Source organism: Phoxinus phoxinus (genome assembly GCF_949152265.1).
Source record: "Phoxinus phoxinus genome assembly, chromosome: 4".
In the NCBI taxonomy this organism is placed as follows: domain Eukaryota; kingdom Metazoa; phylum Chordata; class Actinopteri; order Cypriniformes; family Leuciscidae; genus Phoxinus; species Phoxinus phoxinus.
In genome coordinates, this window is record NC_136879.1 from 30,426,104 (window position 1) to 30,441,906 (window position 15,803).

The 15,803-nt window shown below is 38.6% G+C and overlaps 1 protein-coding gene across 8 annotated transcripts in view; it reads right to left on the minus strand.

The window, feature by feature from the left end:
- Window positions 1–9,172: 9,172 nt before the first annotated feature.
- Window positions 9,173–15,803, minus strand: part of LOC306996913 (uncharacterized protein) — a 90,971-nt gene continuing 84,340 nt past the window's right edge. For all 8 annotated transcript variants that reach the window (XM_079609863.1, XM_079609861.1, XM_079609860.1 and 5 more), the window contains one exon: window positions 9,173–12,284. In XM_079609863.1, the coding sequence (XP_079465989.1) occupies window positions 12,148–12,284 (137 nt within the window). In that variant the 3' untranslated portion in view covers window positions 9,173–12,147. The remainder of the gene's footprint in view (window positions 12,285–15,803) is intronic.

The window sequence follows — 15,803 nt, forward strand, 5'->3', positions numbered from 1 at the left end:
GTAACTTCTATACTCTTTGGTGGCGTTACCCGGTTTAGAACGTAAGCTCCGCCCCTCACTTCCGGTTCTGGCGCTGGTGTTAGAACGTAAGCTCCGCCCCTTACTTCCGGTTCTGGCGCTGGGGTTCTGAAACTGGTGGTGCTGCGGGTCTGCAGCTGGATACTATAGACTGTGATTGGAGCAACACGCAGTTGATTCGCTCAGGAAGGTGTTATGGAGATTCGGAGAGCAATGGAGTGCAAGAGGGGAGGGAGAGATATGAGGCGAAGGGATGTGATTGTGAGATAATCAGCCGTCCGCAGAGCCGTGTCATTTGTCTATTGTCTGTTTTTCCAGGCTGATGGGACAGAGAGAGAGAAAAACGGAAATGCTGCTTTAGTCCTGCGTCAGTCACTTTCTTCCCTTTTCTTCTTGAACCGGAGCAAGTCTCCAAGGACATGCGTTCATCAATTTCCTGTCCTTCGTCACCTCACTGCAGCAAGCACTTCCAATGCCCCCCCCCCCCCCCCCCCAAAAACCCTCATCTTCAAGATTGGCAATGCACCAGCCCTCGCTAATGCCACCAACAGACTAGTTGCCTTTCCAGAGGAATTCTGACGATGGTTTTTTAATATTCCACGCCGCTTTGCGCCTTCAGATTTCACGCTGCAACATTAACACGAGCTGACACTAGGGATTAGAGACAGACAGCTGGAATGCCCGGGCCTTTTGTGCAACGTGGATCTCTGCCAAAAGCCTTCGCTCAGAGGCCAAGAGGGACCTGGGAAAAAGACTGCTCCTTGGAAATAAACACAAGACTGGCCAAGAGGAAGGAATGTGCCACTAGTGGACAAAAACGAGCGGTGACCGGACAGCGCTGGGCACGCAGACGTTCAGGACCTGCAACCTGTGCTGCCTGTCACTCGCCACTCTCACATTCTGTTCTGCTCTCAAAGGCCGACGAAGGACCAGCGGATGAATCTGAATGAAATACCTCCCACATATTTCCCCTTTCTGAGTTCAGCCTCATTCAAGAGTTCCAAAAGTGTCGTTTGCAGTTCAGTAAATGACGTGTTTATTAGAACATAATTCCAATTTTGTTTTATTTTATGTGGAAAAGGTAGGCCTATTCCATGGATGTTTTAAACAAATCATCAGAATAATTACATGATTAAATAATCAAATTAAAAGTAACATGCGCACATCCAAAAACCTATGGCAGGTGCACAATCAAATAAAGCACTTCACTGAAGAATAAACTGTCAGGTAGACGTTGACCTTTTTAATAAATACATTTTTGGAAGTAGCAGTGGCAGTGTGGCGATTTTTGTTTATTTTTCAGCAAATAATCAAATGAATCACAATAACATATTTGTGATTATTTTATATAGCCTATAGCCTATATATATATTTGCTGAGAAAAGCCATCATATTAAGCTAATTTAAGTAAAAAGTACATAGGCTAATCCTCAATAAAATACCTTTAGAAGTTTTATCATTGAGCTGCAATTTTCCTAAAATCCATTTTGCAGGAAAGTTGAAACATTTGCAAAACATTTTTTTTTTCATGATATTCACATTTTTGAACACATCATTTTTATGCAATTAAATGCATGACAGCAGACTTGACAGCTTTATTTAAGAAATGTAGGAATTAGAGTAAGTGCTAGAGTGACTTTAATTTCACACATTAGTAATCTAGAAAATTACACTTAAAAAGGGTGAACGAGGAGGTCAGCATAGAAAAAACTTGTGAAAGTTGTAAATCACTCCATTACTAAATGATATCTATCCCTAAAGATCAGAGATTTGTTCCTGATATTCTTGCCCAAGAAACTAAGCTATTTATTTATCTCAGTTTATCCTGGCAATTTGGAGACACATAGCAGTAAATATCTTCATAACTGCCAAGAATCTGAAACCCTCAGCCTCATGCCAAACCAAATGAGCTGTTACAGTTTTCTACACTTATTGTTGTATTAGAGTAATAATGTTTAGTTTGCATTCATGTTTGTGTATATTAAATGCATTTAACTTCCACTCTTTTAAACGTGTCATTATTGAAATTGAAGTCAGATTTCAGCCATCATATTATGTGATTTGACTTCACAGCTAAACTGTCAACCGGTAACTTTTCCTCCAGGCGTTTGGCCATTACACAGAGAGGCGAGGGGGGAGTTATCATATAGAAGATTTGATGGCGTTGCAGTGGCTTGGTGGGAGTTTCCATGGCAACTCACGAGTCTGGTCACACCTCATTAGGGGACACAGCGTGCCTGTATAGGCTGGCTAGTTCAGGAGTGTGCGCTCTCCATGGTAATTGCCTTCAGATTTTACTGCCTCACTGCGCACAGTAAAATCACACATCCTAGATGAGGCTCACTCTGGTGAGAAACTCTATTTTTTCATGGTACAGGTGTTCCTCTTGCGTTTATTGAGCAGAACAAGTGCGCGATCACTAACACAGAAACAATACCTGCTGAGATCTCACTATAAGATTAATGATTAACTTAAGGGATCCTTGTTTGTCTGAAGCTTCGATTCTAAGCAACTAAAATGTCTAAACAACCTTCCTGTTGACATGTTCTTATAGATAACCTTATGTAAGCTTGACTGTGCTTACATAAGGTTGTATTTTCAGTGAAAGCAAACCGACATCTGGTTTTGTTCACATATCATGAGTATAAAATATTGCCATATCGGGAATAAATATTAATATCAAAACAGCCAGATAATATCAAACTACATACAAAACCACACTATGAAAATAATACCCTAACACGCTATAGGGAAATAATGAGAAAAATGTATCAAAGTGCAGTAAACTGTAAAACCAGCGTGTTTATAATTAAGGCACACATTAAAATAAGGTTAAAAATACCAGTTTGGAATATCAAGGAGGATAACCAGTTGTTTTGTACAGCTAAAAATAACTGGAAGCGAATGACACCGGAAGCCAGACACATTCAAATTACAAACGGCCACATTCGCTCTTACCTGAAAAAAATGAAGTGGATAGTCAAGGCCAAAAGTTTTGGCATTGACATAAATGTTGTGTTTCGCAAAGTTTGCTGCTTCAGTATGTGTAGATTATTATATAAAGTATCCTTTTCCAAGATTATACTGGAAAACAATGATGAGCATTTCATAAATTTTAAAGGCTTTTATTGGTAAAAACATTCAATATGCAAAGAGTCAGTTTTGACACTTCTTCATGACCTCTGCGATTCAATCTGGCATGCTGGATATCTGCTTCTGTACCAAATCCTGACTGATGGAGATCCATTCTTCCCTTATTAGTGCTCGGAGTTGATCATAATCTGTAGACTTGCTTGTCCACTTGCCTTTTGAGGATTGACCACAGGTTCTCTAAGATCTGGGGAGTTGTCTGTCCATGGACCCAAAGATTTTAATGCAATGATCTCCGAACCACTTGTGACATTGTGCTCCATCATGCTGGGAAATGCACGGATCATCACCCAATTGCTCCTGGTGGTTGGGAGAAGTTTGATACCATTCTTTATTCATGGCAGTGTTTTTGAGCACCCTTGGATGAAAAGCAGCCCCACACATGGATGGTCTCAGGATGCTTCATGTTGACACGACACTGGACTCATGGTAGCGTTCACCTTATCTTCTCCAGACAATTAAACAGTCGGAAGATTGATCAGAGAAAATAACTGCACCAATATTGAGCAAGCTCAGCACAAGATTCCATAGCTCTCTCCTCAGGAGGAGACGGTCCTGCCGCTTGATGAACACTCTGGGACGTCCTTCATCAAGCGTTCTTCACTGCACCCGAACCTCTCTCCTTGGAGTTCTTTAAATATTCTTTGCAATATTATTTGCAGCAATTTCATAAATGTGAGGCCATTTTGATGCAAAGCTGCACATCTTTCTTAGGAGGAAACCATTTCTAACACAAGAACATGATTGGAAGCGGGAATCTTCCCGCAGTTTGCTCTTATAATCAAATTAAAATGATAGAGCAATTTTACCTGAATAATAATACTTGTTCACACTTTTCCATGTGCTGATGATATGATTGATAAAATTATGCTAGCTGGTCATTTTGTGTTAGGGCCAAAAAACAGTGAAATTTCTTTCAAAGTTCTTTTGTTTTTGGACCAATTAAGCTTTTTGCTATTATATAAAATGCATCTGATCACTCTGCACAATCATTTAGAAACAATTGTGCATCAACACCACAACAACTGAACAAATAAAATTCATGTCACTGCCAAAACTTTTGGCCTTGACTGTATACTTTTTGAATGTCATTGTATATTACACATAAACGTACAAAAACCCATAAAACTAGCAAAAAAACTAAATAATAGTGGCTATTTGGTAACACTTCAGTTAAGGGTCCAATTCTCACTATTAAGTTGCTTATCATCATGCATATTACTAGGATATTGGCTGTTTATTAGTACTTATAAAGCACATATTAATGCATTATTCTGCATGACCATATTCTACATCCCTTAATCCTTCCCAATACCTAAACTTAACAACTACCTTACTAACTATAAATAAGCAGTAATTAGGAGTTTATTGAGGCATAGTCATAATTGGACCCTAAACTAAAGTGTAATCGGCTGTTTTTATTGATTATCTTTTACTACCACATTTACTCATTAACAAATTTGCATCTTGAACTTGAAAAATTCAGAGAAATTTACCCGACATAAGGAAACAATATTTGTATTATTTAATTTGGCATTTTTGCAAAGATACGTCCATGTTGTGTACCAGTGGTATTGGACCCGGAGGGGGGCTTTGAGTAGATTTATTATCCCATGGCAACTCAAAGATGAATGTGAAGAATGTCAGGAAAACATATAGAACTGGCCCATAAGAATGTTCAGGGAGTATAGCAAAGATGAACTGATAAAATACAGGGAAAACAGTTCTGGAGTGCAAAGTAGGAAGTTTGGGAAAGGAAAAATAATGAAAATGGGGGGCCGATGAGTGGAGAAGATTAGGAGAGGGGGGATGGGGCGGCATGGGAGGCTTTGATAATACGGAACAAGACGCATATGGAGAAAGTTACTGTTGTTACCATGGCTGACTCTGTTCCAGATTCATAACTGATTTACACACAGAGCATCAGCAATCAGCACACTGCTTTCTATTGTGATAAATAGCGCTCTTTCATATACATTTCCATTAAAAACGTCCGTATGCCGTGAGTAAAAAAAATGAAAGGGTGACAAATTTGCATAAAACCCCAGAAAGTGTCCTGAATGTAGAATGCTGCACTGAGGCGTGCGTGTGATTGCATAGTTTTTGTGTCTGCAGTAACTGGCTCAGACGCTCATACAGCTGTGGCACAGCTCTTATCTCCACGGCAACAGGCTGTGATGTAGGGGGAGCTGGGTAATGCAGTGATATTACACCAAACTGTAGGCAAAAGACTGTTGCAGTTCTGTTCAACTGGATCAATGTGTATATGCATGCCTCCAATGAAGAATAATTATCCTTTTATTTTGCTAATTTATGTATTACATTATAAACTTCTTCCAGCTTGCCGTTTTTACGTATACATTTTTATATTATTTATTCATTGTCTTTTCGCTTAAAGGTACACTCTAAAAAATGCTGGGTTGTTTCGATTTGGACCACTTTTATTTGTAATTTGTAATCAAATAATTATTTAGTACTGACAATATCAGTTCAGTGGTCTAGTAAAGCCAAGGACAGATTTAACGACTGTAAGGTTTATGATTATGAATGTAATTTGATACTTACGACTAATCATGCCCAAATGCACCGAGTAAGAGTTGCGTTCAGTTGTTCTTTTGAAATATGTTTGAACTGTTTTTTGTACAATGAAAGTCATTGAATGGACAAAACACATAGAGACATTTGACTAAATATCTTTACCGTAAAAATGGGGTAGAAACAATTTTCACTCAGTCAGTACATTTCACAAATAATTACTTAGAAATGGCAATTAAACAATATTAGATTGAAATAGTATTTTCTTCTTAATAACAACTTCATTTTTTTACAGTGTTCCTTTGTATTTCACAAAAGGAAGGAATGCATTGATTTTTAAAAAGGATTGTTTTCAAACAGGTTTCCTAAAACAACTGTTATTGGCCGGCCACACTGGTAGTCCCGCCCCATTGGTTGGGAACAAAGAAAGGTTTTAGTGCAAAGTTCATGCTTTTCAAGAAAATCAACCTTGTGAGTGCCAATGCATATTAAGCCGAGAGTGTATTTTTCTATCGAAAAAATTACACACCTCAGCTTGAAGTAGAACTGCTCAAAACGAAAAGAATGAGCACTTTAAGCTTCATCTATGGACGCATGGTGGCCATCCTCAGGCGTTTCCTTTTATCGCACCTCCCTCTATGCAGTGTAATCTCGGCACCTGCACAGTGAATAAACTAATAATCTTTCGCCTCTCAGCGACTGCAAAGTTTTTTTTGTCTGAGCTCTTCTTCGGTAGCTCTTTCATGATATGGCCGGTGGCTTAGGCGCTAGAACGTATTGCATGGCATCGGTGGGACGGCTAATGATGCAAACAACGGCAGTCACCCGTGTACCTCCTGACTGATTGGTTTCTTTGTGTACGGCTTCTCTAATGAGGCAGGCCCAGCTCACGACAGATATATAGGGCCATATCACTGCGTTACAAAGCAGTTATTGTCATTTATGCCACCATTAATGCCATGGGGAAGTGCTGCGCTTATACTTGCGTTCACTCAGGTTTCTACGCACCATTGTCTCAATGCATTTCAGCTTCAATTAAGCCCTCCCACAAGGGGGTAATGGGCTTTCATGGGCCACTTGAGAAGCTGTGTGCAAACCCGGAGAGGACTGAATGAGAGCAGGGGCTCTCCGCTCCCGTCCCTCTCAGGGGAGAACCACCCACTACGCTCTCATCCATGGGGACGTTTCCAAGCCTATTCACCTGATGGCATTCCCCCGGTGAACCCTGGGACTTTCCTCAACTCTCTCGACCGGGCCGAAGAGGCCTCATATCAGACAAGGACCCGCTGGAACATTGGTACTTGGCATCTGAAGTTTTTAGAAAGCTCCATGTAATTAAGGTTTACACCATGCATTTTCATTTCATGTCATTTTGTTTTTGTGAACAAAAGTACACACATAACCAATCAGATTCCACATCTATTAAAAAAAACCTATTCATGGAAAAAATGACATCATAAAGAGTACCCCTGACTATAGAGGTCAATAAGTCACTTAAAATAGCAGGAAATGTGAACTTTTAAGGCAAAGATAGTTCAGGTTGTAAAATGTCTTGATATTTATGAATTAATAATAATTTATTATATTTATACTACATGTATAATATATCACCATCATTATATATTATTAATGGCCGCTGATTATTACTGGGCACCAATCAAAACATATTTACTTAAAAGAAAACAACTTTACTGCTTATATGCAGATAATGTAACAGAATAATGTATTCCTTGAAGTATATATTTACTTTTTCCTTTCTACCTTCCTTCCTTTAGTCAGATGCTAATGTAAATATAGTGTTGCTATAGCAGCTGTCAGGTAAATGTTATGTAACTATAATTGTTCTGTTTATAAAAAAATATGTAATCAAAACAGTTCAAAATGTATAACATAAAACTGAGAATGGCATAAAAAGCTTTTCAAAAACATGAAACCATGCAGCATGAATACAAATAGATTTCTAAGAGCTTGGCTTTTCCCCTCTCCTATGTCACTGACCCATGTAAGGGTGTCCTAATGAAGGCTGTCCCGGCGGGAGGAGAGGGCAGCGGGGCACGGTGTGGGCAGGATGGAGGGGCAGGGCTCCAGCCACTTTGATGTCTGCCGGTCCAGTCACGCCTGTCTGCTCCGCTCACGGCTCAGGGGACTCCGTGGGACTTCGCAGCCCTCTTTTAGAGGGGCCGGTTTGAAGTGAGGGACCCCCTGCCGCACACAATGAATGAACGCATACCTAGCTGACGGCCGTTTGTGCCGCGAGAAGAATGGCAGGAAGGGAATAGAAGGGACGGGGGGTGAAAGTGCATTTGAACTTGGCCGATACCATCTGCAATTTCCTCTGACTCTGCGTTAGTCTTTCCATCAGCATATCTGCTGTATTACGACTTGTGTTTGGAGTCATTCACCATCGTGGCACGGTGTTTAGAACAAGGAGAGAAAACCCTGAATTAATTGCGCGCAGAGAAACACACATATTCCGCGCCGAGTGTTTTATAAAACACACGAGCCGATCACTTTTCGGTTTAGTCCCAGACTTTGACTTCCAGCATGGTGTAGTTTCTGCCTCTCCGACAATGCCGCCTCGCTTGGCTAACGCATTGTTCGGTGTGTGGGAACTTAGTTTCCTCCTATATTAATAAACAGGAGAGCCCCCCTCCCCCTTTCACGCACCCTCCCATTTCCCCCTCACTTTCTACCCACATAATAAAGACTCTTATAATACGAGAAAGGACGGTAGGGAAGGAAAAAAGAGGAAGAAAGTTGTGCACTCTTAACACTTCAATGGAGCCCCGTACTGCAGCACACACACATCTCTGCCTCTCAGGATGCTTTTGACAAAGGACAAGGGAAATGCACAGATCAAAGCCACACAGCCGCAACCACACACAGCTCCGCTATATCGCCTCTCTCTCTCTCTCTCTCTCTCTCTCTCTCTCTCTCTCTCTCTCTCTCTCTCTCTCTCTCTCTCTCTCTCTCTCTGTGTGTGTGGATCATGCGGGGCTCGGGCAGATCTCTATTGCCCTTGAACAGTCCCAGGTGAGGGCAGCATCCATTTCCTGAACAGAAAAACACCTTGTTTGCATGTGACTTTGGCTAAATTAAACCTTTTCAAAAAGAATTGGAAGTAAATTAAATTGAAATTAACACTAAATTCGCCCAGGAGTTAAACGATTGCAAAATTAGCTTAGCACTTGAAAAAAAGTCTTTCAGACTAATTGAACCAAACAAATAATTAGTTTGTCCTTGTGGATCAAGAGAAACACACAGCAGGACAACGGCTTTATGACGCAGAAAATTCCAATCAAGGACTTTATTTTTTTATTTTTAAAGACTTTTTATTTTTTTGAAAGTCTGTTATGGCACAAATATGTTCGAGGAAATATTTAAGAAATGCAGTTTCACAAATAAACAGTTTCAGAAATATTAGATAATATCAGATGAATACAGAATAATTACAGAGAAGTGAGTTAAATTCTTGCAATTATGAAATTTTATTTTCTTGCATATACACATTGGATAGATATAGCTACATACAATGTTGGTATTTGTCTATATATCTATATGCTATTTCATCAACATTTTGAATATCAGTGTTTTATTTAATCAGTGAGACCCAAATACATTTATCAACACCAAAATAGAAAAAAATGGTTCTTTGGATTAAATTATACTGAATATCATTTAAACATTACTTTTATTTTTAAATAAAGTGTGCATTATTGCAATACATTTTTAAAAGCAACGGCTGTGAGTGAAAGACCAAGTACAAAATAACTAAGACTCAACATTTTACATTTTTTGTCAATCATAATTTTGACTGATCTGCATGAAAATAATAGTTTTTCACCCCCAAAGAAACAGCAAGTTTATCTGAAATGAAAGGATGTTTAATCAATGTATGAGATAAAACAAATACAATTCGGTTTGCTCAAAAGAAACTGATTAATGTCATGGGATTCATATTTTATATTCTATGATTTTTAAGTGGCTTCAATTGCAGTCATTTCTGTTATAGAAAAAACAAAGTCTGATCTGGTGTTGTACTGTAAAGTGATGAATATATCTTGTATACGTGGCAGGGCTCCAAGTCTGTTTAAAAGTGGCACTCTTAATTCAACATGGAGATGCACGTCCTGCATATTTGCTTGTTAAAAAAGAAAGTGCTGCTAGGCTTGGAATCCAATTCCAGAGAACCTATTTCTGGATCTGGAAATAGCCGTAATCTGCTATTTATAGCCAAGCACAGAAAACACATTCAGATTCCTTCTTGATGCATGAAATCACACTGCCACATTTCACTTTAAATGAGGGAGAGTGACATCACTGTCTCCGACGAACACACAGCAACGCTCAGCTCCAGAAATCATGCAGGCGTGACTTCCAACAGTTTGTGACACTTTCAGGTAAAACAGAACGACAGAATCGCTGTGTGCTTTTCACAGTGATTTAGCAGGATATAACTGTCGTGGCTAAATGAGAAATTTGAAGAGAAACATCTGTGTTTTTCAACGTTTTTGTGTTTCTCTCCATCCGAGTATAAACAACTAAGGAAGTCATGCTGGTGACAATTGAACAGCTCAAAACAAACAGTCCCAACAGGAACTGAAAGAGGGTAAATTCAATTGTAAGTAGATAAATACTCTTATAGTATAATTATAATTAAGTATTAAAGTGTGTGCACCTCTAATGCTTATTAACAGTGTTTGCCAATCCACAGAAAAGACAAAGCGATGAGAAAGGAAGAAGAAGGGAAAGCTTCAATGAAGAGCTGAAAGTTAACTTTTAATTTACATTGTATTACATTGTGACATTATGAAATATTTAATATTCAAAAACCTCACAAATCATTAGACTGATTATATAATTTGTAATAAAAATAACTGTCCTTAAGTAGATACAAATACATTTCACTAGTGAACAGGCATTTGGATCCGTGTATATGTTTTACTACGTTTGAGTTGTAAAGAGTGGCCTGTACTTCTAAGCTTTGACGTTATACTCGTTTTATCTCGGTTATTTAGGGATAAATCAATAAATGAAGAATGTTGTATCAGAGCCATAAAAATAACAGAGGTACTTTTAAGTAGATTTTGTACAGAATGATTTATCTTCCGTGTCAACAAGATATAGTTTCTGCATTTATGTGATATTATTTTGTTCTGGATGCTGCTGAACCTTGAATGGGCAAAACATGAAATGATTGTCATGTCAAATTAAACATAAACTTTCACATGTAGCAGACAGATTGAGTCTGCAATAATATCAGAATTTGTTGCAAGAAATAAACCTAAACAAAATGCCCTCAAAAAAGTATTCAGACACTTAAGTGCCACTTTACAGAATGAATGTATAAGGTAGAATCATAGAAATAAGTTCCCAATACTGTGCTATTTTTGTTATAACATTTTAACATTATTATTTTTTTTTTACTTTATATTTCTATAGTGGAAAGTCCTGTAACTATACCTTTGTGAAAAAAACAACCAAAATGTATTTAAAATACATTATTTCATACTAAATATACTACGAATCCACTAACATATAACATATCACTTGAGACTTAATATAATTATTATAATTCAACTTTATTTGGAGTACTTCTTTATTGCACAATACACATTTCTTAATATTAAATCTAACTTGTGTTTTAATATTAGTAAGGATAGTATGATCTCGGTATAATATCCGTCTTTAAAAACAAGATATTTAAAGTGTATACCTATAAAGTAAACTTGCAATAGTTCCACTTTAGCACAATCAAACGTTTTTCATTTGATAGTTCATTATTTTACATTGTTTTGCATTGAAACCAAGGAATTTTGCAACAGTAAAATTATTCCATGTAGTCTCTCAATTAATAAGGTTATTAAAACGGCATGTATGATAAATGTACAGCAGAACTGGAAAAAACCCCAAATATCTTTAAAATAGCTCTATATGAATGATAGCATGTCATGGCACAGGGCATTTCTGAAACTAGATATCATGTCAATCAGAGTAATAACAGCTGTAATTCATCATTAACCATGAACATGTTACACTCATATCTGACGACCAGAAAGTGTCCAAATAACCTAACAAAACTTTTTCTTTTTTCTTTTTGCTAGAAAAGTGTGCTATCCTTCTTTAAAATAAATGACAATTGGTTTGATATATCGATATAATGCAAAGAAATTCATAACTTTTTAACTTAAGTATCCAAATACATTTCGGGGGAATGAATCAGCATGAATCATAAAATCTTTATCACAATTATGAGACAGATCTGTGTTCATAATCGGTGCATGCTGTACCTCTAAAGAGCACTCTAGGAAACAATCTGGAGGAAGTGCAGCTGTTTAATAACTGGTGAACATCAACATTGAAGCCATTGATTAGGACGTGCATGCAGAAGAAACACTGTGCCCTAATATAAATAGCCCGTGCAAGAGCATGCCTACTGACAGATTAAAACATCTTTGAAGTCTGCCATACATCACTTGAAACTCCCATCTTGGTTTTAAAGCTAATACGCTTAAGTCTTCCAGCAGTCAAAGCTGCTCCTTCACGAAATTTTAATCCCGGCTTTGATGATTTGTTATGTACTGCAGGAGAGAAAAGGAGAAGAAGAAGAAAACGGTTAAAGTTGTCCTGAAACTTTTACAGACAGACGAGCTTTGTATCTGTTTATAAAGACCTGAGACTTACAGTTGACAGTTTAAAAAAAATAGCTGACCACTGTTTTCCCTCAAGCCTGACAATAAGTACATCCACAATTTATGCTTTAAAACCCCACTGAAAAATTGCATAAATACCTGTTATATAGTTTCTATAGCAACACACTGGAAATATTATTGCTATTAAAATGGCTAATAAAAGCAATAAATAACTCAAAATAGACACTGTGGAGCAAAACAGTTGCTGAGGATCAAAGCAACATCAGTAATGATTAGTAAGGAGAAACAAGAAGCGGAGAATATTAAATCTAATAAGTGGCCGACAACATTATGGTTTTATTACCCTCCTGAAAGAACACAAAAGCGCCCTGAACGCATTAAACTACAGCAAAGATTGAAAACTTGAGTCAGCACAAACGCAAATAGCCTCGTTACTGCTTAAATAAATATGCTGTCTTAAAAGTCTTGCTTAGTTATACTGAACGTTGAGGGATGAAAGAGTTCACGCAACCTAACAAATGTTACACATTCATCATTTTTAAATGCATTTAAGCATTTAGGCCCCTGCATTTCTTATGTAAATTCTGAATATGTTCAAGTAAATCAGTTTTACTTAAGTCTAATTCAGTTCATTAGTAATCGTTACCTTATTCAAACTTTAGAATGTAAAATGGCTGCTGCTTTTTATCTAAATAATTCTTTGCGACATATGTTCTTGAGTCCAAACATGTTCTGAATTATAAAGCTTTAAATACCCTCAAAGGAGATGATGATTATGAAGCAGGAAGCTCCGTTTAAATTTGAAATGGATAGTATTACTAAAGCCTGCACGAAAAAAAGAGAGAAAAGCCCTTCCCCCATGGCTTTCGGCCCACTGTCCCCGTTAACCTGGCTTCACTCATCCTCGTGAGCCGAGAAAACAAAGCCGCCGCAGAAAGCAGAAGTATTTCATCGTTTATTTCTTTAACATTCATTTGTGTTCCGCAGATTTAATACAATCAAGACAGAGTCAGGAGATTCAACACCCCGACGTCAGAGCCACCGCAGAGAGAGAGACAGAGAGAGAGAGAGAGAGACAGAGAGAGAGAGAGAGAGAGAGAGAGAGAGAGAGAGAGAGAGAGAGAGAGAGAGAGAGAGAGAGAGAGAGAGAGAGAGAAAAGAGCCAGCAACTGGAAGTGTTTTAGGAAGGTGAGAGAGAGAGAGAGAGAGAGAGAGAGAGAGAGAGAGAGAGAGAGAGAGAGAGTAAGAGTAAGAGTCGGGCCCCTACGGGGGGCTTATTACAGTCAGACGGGCATGTCGTGCCTGCGCAGGGTCAGCAGGTTTACGCAGAAAAGCCTCCTTGGGGTCTGATAATGTAACCGCCATTTGCTACGGCGTTGTCGAAGTGTTTTCTTGAACTTGCGGTGCCTAAAAACTCAGTGACCCAAAGTCCGTGTCTGACATGGAGGCTGTCGGATTTACATTAGTCTTATATGAAAAACGCACAAGGTTCCAACGCACAGCGATTGAATATAATGTGCTTTTGTTTAAAACAAAAGGGCTGTAAATTACAGACACAAACAGACAAAGGGCTTATTATCACTCAAGGTCTTAAACTGACAAACGCAGGGAGCTTTCGCTCACGGTGGTCTGAAAAAGGTTTTCTGTGACGTGGCTAAATAATGCGTATCGGGGAGGCGCCAATATAAAGACAGTTACATTTGCTGGATGCTCTGAAAAACATTAGGCAGACGAAAAAAAAAAAATGTTATGCTAAACCCTGGAAGGAGCGCTGCGCCAACAGTGGATTTAGAATTTGGAGCTGATTTCTGCACAAATCAATGGGGTGCGGCCACTCGCTCACATGCAAACATTCGCACACGAACACACTCGCGTACGCAACGGCGTTCACACGTTCGCTTACCCAGAAACACTGACGCTTGATAATACAATAAGTAGGCCAAAAGCCATGCGAGGATAAGACTCGGAGAGTGTGCGAATAAAACAAAAATGACAGCAGGAGGGAAACTGAGTGGGAGAGAAAGAGACAGACAGACAGAGACTAAGAAAAAGGGCAGCGCGTGTTCACACACATACACAGAAAAGAGAGAATCAGGCTCATTCTATTTTGGTTGCCGTCAGCTCGAGGATAATCTGCAGAGGCTTTCCTGACTGAGATGGCAGACTAAGAGCAGGCTTAGTCCCTGAGCCATCTCACCATTCCCTTTACACACATCTTCACTGCGACCTGCAACTGCACTTTACACCTCGTACACACCTGCGCCGCCGACGAAAGACCTGAGATTCATGGACAAATTGGAAGAAAATAGCCATTCTGGGGCTAGTTGTCACATGCAGAGGTTGTATATCAGTACGAGATTTTAAATTAGTGCAATTACACAATCATATATTTTCAGAAGCAGTGATGCTTTTTTCTTCAAAACCCTCTTAAACTAGAGACATTTCTGCCTAACATTAAAATTACACATTTTAACATACAACAGTCATCAGAGTAATATCGTCGAGGCAACAAGTCAAAAACCACACTGATAAATAGGCCCGGCTTAGATTAAGCCAGGATTGGGCCTTAGTTCAATTAGGACATTTAAGTAGCTTTTATAAACGTGTCTTAGAATTTTTTTTTACTGGTGTGCATCTTGAGACAAAACAATGGCACTTTTAAGACATATTTTAAGATATATCAGTGCAAGTTCCATTCAGTTCAAACATGCATTTTAGTCCGGGACTAGCTTACGCCTTGTCTGTGAAACCGGATATTCATAGTCATACAAGTGTTACAACATAGTCATAGTCATACAACTACTGTATATAATGGAGGTGTTTTTAGAATTAATTTAGTTTCATAAATATCATGACAGGGCAAGTTGTCATGTTTTAAATGTTATACATTTATATGATTTTTGCCCCCTCCAAAAATATTTGTATATTTTACCCTTTACATTTTTGTTTCATGACTTTTCTGTTTCATAATTGCTTTAGCGTTTACATTTTGCTGAAAGCTAATAAGCAGCTTTGTATCGGCAACTGCCTAGTGACAACATGCCCTTCTTAACATCAAATTGTATCTTTCCTGTGCAATATCAGTACAAATGACCAGAAGCGTTTTCTTAGCCAAGATTGTCTCAATGTGTCTATCCATTAGGACAAATGTCAGAGTAAAGTGTCCAAACCTCTAGAGATTGTGTTGAATTTCATGATTATAACGTTCTCTCATTCACTGAAGAGCTTTATTATACAGTACACGTCTGTATTTTTGGTCGCATGGGTTTTCTTAACATCAGGACAAGCCAGCACTGTGTATTCTGTTGTCCTGGAGGTTGAGGAAAGGAGAAGACGTGCTGTCCATCCAAAGCAGGCATCTGCGGACGCACGGCTGACATGTTTTGTAAGCAGAGGACAGGAAGGACAGTGGCTCACACCCAGCCTGTCCTCTGTCTCTCTGTTCAG